General features: G+C 38.8%; 1 protein-coding gene across 3 annotated transcripts in view; it reads left to right on the forward strand.

Moving 5' to 3' along the window:
* The window catches only part of LOC143018984 (uncharacterized), a 515,965-nt gene extending 507,677 nt beyond the window's left edge, over nucleotides 1-8,288 (forward strand). For all 3 annotated transcript variants that reach the window (XM_076174674.1, XM_076174676.1, XM_076174675.1), the window contains one exon: nucleotides 6,033-8,288. In XM_076174674.1, the coding sequence (XP_076030789.1) occupies nucleotides 6,033-6,042 (10 nt within the window). In that variant the 3' untranslated portion in view covers nucleotides 6,043-8,288. The remainder of the gene's footprint in view (nucleotides 1-6,032) is intronic.
* The last annotated feature ends 730 nt before the right edge of the window (nucleotides 8,289-9,018 follow it).

A 9,018-nucleotide genomic window follows, 5' to 3' on the forward strand; every position in this document is an offset into this window, starting at 1 on the left:
AGAAGTTCCACAAAGTCTGTGCCAAGTTCGTGCCAAAGATCCTCTCCGACGACCAGAGGCAGTTTCGTGTGGAATGTTGCACTGACATTCTCGAAATGTTAAAAGGCTGATTCAGGTTTCCTGCGACGAGAGTTGGGTGTTCACCTACGACCCTGAGAGCAAACGTCAGAGTGCTCAGTGGAAGCACGCGACCTCCCCCAGACCCAAAAAGGGGCTCATTCACGTTGAATGGGCTCCTCAGGGTCAAACCGTCAGTAAGGAATATTACCTTACTGTTCTAAAAAGGTTCAGGGAGAAGATGAGGAAGAAGAGGCCTCAGCAGTGGAGGAGTGGTCAGTGGTGGTTCCACCAGGACACTACCCCATGCCACAAGTCAACGCTGGTGACCACAAGATTGGCCGACAGGGGAATGAAAGTGGTACAACACCCACCCTACAGCTCTGACATAGCCCCTTGCGACTTCTTCCTGTTCCCACGCATGAAAGACAGCCTCAGGAGAACCAGATTCCAGTCAACAGAAGAGCTGAAAGTGGCATCGGAAAGTTACCTGAAGGGACTACTGAAAAAGGACTTTGAGGAGGTCTTCCAGGATTGGGAAGGACGCATGCAGAAGTGTGTAGATGCGAGAGGCAATTATTTTGAAGGAGACAAAGATTTGTAAGCTTATGAAAATAAATAGTGTCTCTCCTGACATTTTCTCATTATTTATTGAGTAAGGGGATATCTAGATTTTGTAAAAGCTTTTGATGCCTTCCCCCACAAAAGACAGCAGCCACTAAAGGAACGATTTTGGACTGATCACAGTTAGTCAGTCTTTGAAATTGTGATATGGGCGCTTGTGAAAATGGGACTGAGTATGTATAAGGACTAAACTATAGTCTGCTCTCAGCTGCAAAATCTTGGAGCGCTGATCAGTAGAATGGTTACACTGTCCATGGACATGATAGTAGCTAGATTGAGGCTGAAATGACAGTCTTGAAAAGTCATGACCAATATTAGAAGAGGAAGTAGTAAAACGTCTATGTGCAGGAGGCTGTTTAGACTTTCGGTCATGACGCTTACGAAGGAAACAGTAAACACTAGAATGACATACTTTGTTACAATACGCGCACTGAAGAATGGTAGATGTAGATGTAGGAGTACTTTGTGTAGGCGTCAAAGGCAGAAGTGATGAAGAGGTGCTTTGTATAGGTGTCGAAGACAGAGGGGTGGTGGAGGAAGAGGAAGAACCTCCGTAGCCTGCTGTAAGTGATTAGGTAGTGCAGGAGCTAGCAAGGCACGAAGAGGCAATTCTTTTAACTTCCTAGAAAGGTTTGTTGTAAATGAAAGTAAACATTCATCTAGCTACTAAGAGAAGAAGCAATACTTTCTTCAGGAGTAAAAAACAAGATGTAGAATAGGTACTCCAAAACAAGTTGGAATCTATCAAGAGTGATGGTATTGTTTTCTGCCCAATGTGAATGTAGTATCAAAGGCTCTAATACTTCAGAGGCCACTGCATTGGCTCTACCTTGAGCAGGCATAAAATGGTCAGTGTTCGTAGAGTAAACAAGCACATCAGCCAAATTATCACCTATCAAGTTAGCATCAAACATCTCAAGAAAATTTAGCCTTGAATGTGTCGTAATCATAGTTTAAAGCTCTAAGATTGACGCATGAAACTGACATCATCTCAGAAGCTAGTGAATTGGAAACAAATTGAGACCTTACAAAAAGAAAGAAAAAATCCAACCATGTAATGACATTAATGTTGATGGCACTACCCCACACTGCTGCAGAAAGGCAAACATGATATAATTAGGATCCTCACTAGAGAATTTTACAACGGAGGGGTCCTGGTGTAATAGTGTAAGAGTGGGGTGAGGCATATTTGGGGTTGCCATTGTGTTACCGTGGAAAAAAGGAGACTTTGTCACTAGACATATTGAGATAATTACAGAAAAGTGGAGAGTCCGGTTTGGTTCGACAACTTCTAAGCAACATGTACACAGAAAACAATAACATACACAGAAACGCCTACATAGAAAATAACTACATATATAGAGGTGTATACATAAAAATAGAAATAATTACAAAAAGGCAAACTCCAACACACATAATTATAGGCGTCGTCTACTTGGATAGGGAAATTTGCTTCTTAAAGAAGCACCTTCAGAAGACAGGATAAGAGACATTTGAATGCAGTATGGCTCTCGTCTACACCGGCAGTAGCTGCAGATCAACAGCTATGCACGTGATCCTGGCTTACGCACATCCACAAAAATATGAGTATTGATAAAATAAAAATAAAATGAAACTAGTTTTTCACAATGCACGAGACTTAGGGAAAATATGAGGACTCAAGGGGTAACAGTAATAAAGATGAATCAAAATAGGTAAACAATGCGGCAAGTAATGGATACCGCGTGGGCTCGAAAGTCAATACTCATCTGACAACATCCACGCGCCCAACGATGGGAAAGCAGCGACTTTTGCACCAAAGGTTTGAGGAGTCTCGCAGTATTCTTATGATACAGACTGGGCTGACGTAGGTAGCGAATTGCCTGGAGGTAAGCACAAAACTTCGAAGGTGAAAATGGTTTAGAGTGATATCCCTCAGATATGAAAAAATCCGCAATTTCATTTTTTGCACTTTCACAAAAAATTATTTTACAATTTCGTAATAGTCTCCTTGCACTTCCGTAATTGTCGTAGTCCGAACCTAGCTGTGAAAATAAAGGAACAAAAATAAGAAAGAAAGAAAGAAAGAAAGAAAGAAAGGAAGTAGGTAGAAACAACTTTGCCAACCGTGTAGTTAATGAATGGAATAAACTTCCTGCACAGGTAGTGCAATGTAGTTCAGTTCGAAGCTTTAAGAATAATTTAGATAAACACCTAAGCAAGATGCTGTAATGATTATAATTTATTTTATATTATTTGTTTTTGTTTTGTTATCATTTGTCTGTCTGATTTTCATTTATTATTAGTTATATGTCAATTTATTATTATTTACTATTTACCTGTTTGTTTATTATTTAACTATACCTATGCATTTATTTATGTATTTTATTTGTTATTTACATTATTGTAGTTTTTATTTATTGTTTTATTATTATTATGATTTTTTTCGCATCCGACCTAGATATGGACCAAAAGGTCTCCTGTCGGCATGCTCCGCCTTTGTAATCCTTTGTAATCCTTTGAAAGAAAGAAAGAAAGAAAAAAAAAACATACGCGCGGAAACTCACGAAAATGGAGTTCACTAGTGCACTAGTTTTCACTGCGAATTGTCGCAAAAATGGTCAAACATTAAATTTCCGTTGCCACCATATATTCAGGGTGGCAAATAAAAGAGTTCACATGCTGGCTATATCACAGTTTATGCAAAATCTACACACGAGACATAGCGCGTCGGTCTTCGACCAATCTAAGTACAACACACCATACCCCGGATGGGGTAGCTCCAACGCGCATTTACAAATTTCTAGAGCAAATCTGCTTGGTGGCTTTATATGTACATAATTATGTAAATAAATATACATACTTTACACACTACAGGCTCCCATATCAAAGTGGAAGATTTGAACATTTCAAAATAAATATATAATTCATTAACAGTAAAATTTTTAACATAAAGTGGTTCATTTGATATTCAAAAACTCCTGTGGAACATTCAAAGATACCAAAATGAAGACTTATTGAATATCAAAAAATCTTGTGGAACATTTGAATATACAAAAATAAGGACTTATTGAATTATAATTTTTCATAACGTGGTTGCTCATCTGATAAACAAATTAATGTGGAATATTAAGAAATAAATAAAAATGGAGGTATGATTTACTAAATATTTATATTTCGTCAGCGATAACTTAGATTCTATCTCTGAGGACAATACAGCACCGAAAAAGTGGAGTCATAGAGGTAGTAAAGACATAAGGAGGGTAGAAGAAAAGTAGATAAGAGAATCTAAGATCAGCATTCTTTTCTGAGTAATGACCCACAATAAAAAAAATGCTGCGTATCTGGTCTATACAAATGTAACTAAAGTCTCTCATGTTTTGGATATAAACCTATGCAGCCATAATGTCAATACAAGTTATATGAATATCATGAAAAAGATCACTCACAACAGTAAAATATTTGAAATAATCAGCCTGGCTGTCCATGGATTGAGTCTTGCGACGGCCGGGTTGATTATTACATAAGTATGTTTAAAATATCATAATGAAAATATGTATATAGTACAAGAATGAATACCCAGATTCAGTCCAAATAGATAGTAAGGCCGACAGCGGCGAGAAAAATGTCTGGCTGTCTGCGTAGAAAACATAGAATACTTGTTTGATTCGTTAATATTTGTTCCTCTAATGGAAATTATGATATTGTTGTGAACAACTGACGCTTTCTCCACGAACGTTGTGAAGAAATGCTGTTTGAGCAAATGTCGTATGAGCAATTGTTTCGTGAGCAATTATTATTAGATCAGGAAGAATAGTAGTGCATGTAAAAAATAATAATGTTCTCTGAATACACTAAATTTTAATGCGGTGAATGTATCTAGGAAGGGTAATGTACTTTAATTCTAAGTTTCAACTGTGATTTTATCTACAAACATAATTACTGATTCTGGTAAGAAAAATATTTTCTGAGATATCAGGCCGCAAACAAAGGATGTCATCGACATAACAAAGCCATGTGGTTCTAGGGGAATAATCGTAAATTGCTCTTAAAAAGATCCATTTTTAGATTACTCAAACAAAGGAGAGGACTTTTTCATAACTAATCCGAATGTTTCTATATTAGAATTTGCCATTCATCTGCACCTAAAATCTAGAACTAATGAATGGAGAGGGTTGCCATGCATTGAAGAAGTGAGGGTACACCATCTTCGGCTACTGGGCCCTAATGTGAAAATGCTGTGTCTTGCTGCATTGCTTCTGACGTGAGCAGAGGAGACCCTACATCCAGAAGGTGTTGAGATGGAATGGACAGGTAGGGTGTAGGATGGCTGAAGGGTGGATATATGCTTTGAGTTGACTCCCCCCTTATATGAGGGAAAGGGACTTTCTGTATATACAAATAGGATATACACAATTAAAGATGCAAAATCAAAGATAAACCATGTCAACGAAACATGTGAGGGGGATAAGGAAGATAATTAAATGAGGTCAAGAGCTCTTGCCAAAGGATAATGAATGCGCTATGGTGGTTTGAATTCTCTCATTTTTATCCATGAAGGAGAAAAGATAAGTGATATAATGCAGCTTAGGAGCAATGAATGCAAAGCCTAAAGTGACATTGCCCCAACTGAGTAACTTGAATCTGTGGTGACAAGCCTCGATGTTTCCGAATGTAGCTACGCAGGACTTGCCGCAAGTTCCGTTCGCAATGAAAGTTTCGCAATTCATCGCTAACATAACCATTGTTCCCTCGCTAGAAATCAATGGCCACTCCTCAGCTGGGTCACAGTTGTTTCAATTTGCGGAAGACATTTCCTGTATCATACTGGAATTATAGCATTGTATGATTTGTGTTTATTTCGGAGTATCAACATTAGCATAATAATTGAAAATTATTCTTGACATTAACTTGTTTCTTCATTGATATAGATACTAATGCAATAAAAGTAATTATGATGAACTTTGTATTAGCAATGTTACTTGTAAATATAATAATTATAACCATTGAGTAGCATTAATATTAAATACAAAATTGTTGGTATGATACTTTCATTAAAATAACTCTTTTGTCAAACCTGTACAGTGTTATCTTCAAATGGTTATGATTTTTACTTTTAATTGATACTCTAAACATTGCTAAGTGTATCTAGTACCAATAGGTTATGATATAATCAATCTGAGGGTAAAACACGATATTATAGTGTTACAGTGCCATACCATAGCAGTGACCAATGGTATTATCTGGAATCATAGTACCCTTTTCGTTTATTGTACATAAACATGAAAAACATAACCAGCATTGTGTTATTATAATTTATAAATTGTTCTTCATATTTCACTAATACGTTTTTTCTCTTCCTTTTTGTCCAGGTTGGCTTGAACAGTCAGGCCATGTGAGCCCACTCCAGCGGAGTCCCCAAAAACCGTCGATATCACCGCCGCCCAAGAATCCGAAGACTTACTTTCGAAAAAAATCTGATTTCGACTACAAGGAATCAATATAGTCTAAATAATCTCTAAATGAAATACACACAAAGGAATTAGGAAGTGGACTGCTAATAAAGTGCCACACTCTTGGAATTCCCAAGAATAAGACATCAAACGAAACAAAGACGAGGCGAGAGACCGTGAAGGGTCTTTCTGTTCCACTTTCCTTGATTCTGAGTGGCTTCTCCCTTGAGTCCAACTGAAAGAGAAAGAATGAAAATCTCGTTAGAACGATCAGTACAAGAAGACGTCCGGAGTAGAACGCAAACGGCGTGGCGATAAAGAAACTATTGCATTACTTCTCAGTAAGCTAATGGTTGGTGGATCAGCACTGAAGTGCCTGCATGTTGGGGTACGTTGGCTGGAGCCATTAGGCATTCTAAGGTTTGAGTTAGACTCGTTATACATAGCCCCGCATGTCAGAAACTCCGTAATAATTCATTCATAAAGATAACCTTCATGTTATTGTGTTCAACATAATACATGTATAGTTGTATTACATATACATAAATATGCTATGCACACATATGTTTACACGCATTTACATTTGTGTGTGTGTGTGTGTGTGTGTGTGTGTGTGTGTGTGTGTGTGTGTGTGTGTGTGTGTGTGTGTGTGTGTGTGTGTGTGTGTGTGTGTGTGTGTGTGTGTGTGTGTGTGTGTGTGTGTGTGTGTGTGTGTGTGTGTGTGTGTTTGTGTGTGTGTGTGTGTGTGCGCGCGCGCAAGCGTTTGTGTAAACAATGTGCATGCATATGTATACATTTATATGTAGAGATGATATAGCGGAAGCTGACATGCGGAAACAAACTTTCAAGGTTGATTAAGTCTTCTTCCGTGAGGAAAAAGACGAACAGGAAAAGACAATAGAATGACCACCTGCAAGAAACGAAAAAAAAAAAAAAAAATTCTGTTCTGTTTATGGAAGCAGAAATTTGGTCGAAATGTATTCTTTTCAGCAAAATTTTGATCTTTTTTTCGTTAATCGAAATCTAAATGTCATCGAAACTCTACCGAAGACATCTTGATTTTTTTTCCTTCCATCGGGGATGGAAAAACCTATATATGCCCTAGGTCCTTACAACGCACTAAAACACGCAGGAAGGTGCCACTAGTCGTTAGGTTCCGTGGCAGCTAGATGGTCCATAGTTTTTTGGACGAACACTTGTGGTTTTGTACTGTCTAGTATTAGGGTAGACTCAGCGAAGGTCTAGATAAGATTAGGTCATTTTTCTTCGGACAGAAAAATAACAAGATGAGAAGGTGCGGCAGTCGACTCACTCAAGTTGTGTATTCATTTCGTTTGAACAGCGTTGCTCGAGGCAACCTTGTTCATATCGTTTATTTTTCTTCTTAAAATGAACTGAGCTATTCTTATTTAGACCTTTGACCCAGTATTAGAAAGAAAAAAAAACCGCGCGTGGTGGCTGAACTAGGCAGCGAAGATGGTCAAGTCTAACAGGACGCTTATGTAGAAATTACAGGTACTAGAACCGGAGAGGAAGGTTGGGTGGTGGTGGTGGACTTTAGAAATAATTACAAGAAAACCGTATATTTTGAGACTGCAGAAGAATGCCAGTAGTTCTCGAAAGGATCCGCATGGATTACGAAAATGATAAAGAAACTAAGGCTCCTGCCTCCAGTACGCTAGTTTTTATTACATTTCGATCTTTGATTTCTAGGTAACACACTGGGGGATGGTAATCTCTTTTTTTGTGAGTTCTGTAGGAGATTCGGGCGCGGCGCCCCTCCCTCGGTGGGTGGCAAGGGGCGCCTCCCCTCTGCCGTAATCTTCCCATGTCCCGTATGAGGGATAGAAAACGTAGCCTCATTCTCGGATTCCAGTCTATATGGGATTTGCATTTAGTAGCATTTATACTGTAAATAACAAGTTTTCATAAGTAAACATTGTACGTAATACTAAGATTACTAATAGCCATAGTAATACCAATGATTATGATAAAAGATTATATTGAGACTAATAGTCCTGTATCAAATAAATCATACTGCAAAAACAGTAGTTCGAGCTTGTCTCCACCTTTGGCAGACACTTGGGCATGTTGAGGCCTAGAAAAAGGCACCTTGATCTATCTCCAATCTCTCTCTCTCTCTCTCTCTCTCTCTCTCTCTCTCTCTCTCTCTCTCTCTCTCTCTCTCTCTCTCTCTCTCTCTCTCTCTCTCTCTCTCTCTCTCTCTCTCTCTCTCTCTCTCTCTCTCTCTCTCTCTCTCTCTCTCTCTCTCTCTCTCTCTCTATCTATCTATCTATCTCTCTCTCTCTCTCTCTCTCTCTCTCTCTCTCTCTCTCTCTCTCTCTCTCTCTCTCTCTCTCTCTCTCTCTCTCTCTCTCTCTCTCTCTCTCTCTCTATCTATCTATCTATCTATCTATCTATCTATCTATCCATCTATCTATCTCGCTTTCTCTCCCTCGTTTCATACATATACATATACACAATCTTGATACTTTTGCATCTGCTCGTTGTGAAAAAATCTTACCTAATTCCTTAAAGCATCTTGTTATTCCTAACAAATGAAATTACTACTTACTTCACCATTGTTCTGCCTCTCTTTCCGTCTGCCTCCTGTACCTCTTCTCCAACTCTCTGCCTCATCACTTCCTTTCGCGATCTTGCCCACAGACACAGAAGCTTTACGAACTGTTGACGTTTTCGGCACCCTCTCAAAGAGAAGAGCACACCGGAGAGACAGATGCATCGTCACGTAGTCCCTGATGGCACTCGCGCATTCAGACGACCAATTAGGTGAGACGGCGCTCAGGCTTTTGCTTTCTTTTTATGCAGTGCTGTTTATGCTTTCGCTGCAAAAAGTCTAACTTATACCGCCTGTTGCTGGATTTACGGATCTTTTTTGTTCATT

This window comes from Oratosquilla oratoria, chromosome 36 (assembly GCF_046742065.1).
Source record: "Oratosquilla oratoria isolate Oo_2021 chromosome 36, ASM4674206v1, whole genome shotgun sequence".
In the NCBI taxonomy this organism is placed as follows: Eukaryota; Metazoa; Arthropoda; class Malacostraca; order Stomatopoda; family Squillidae; genus Oratosquilla; species Oratosquilla oratoria.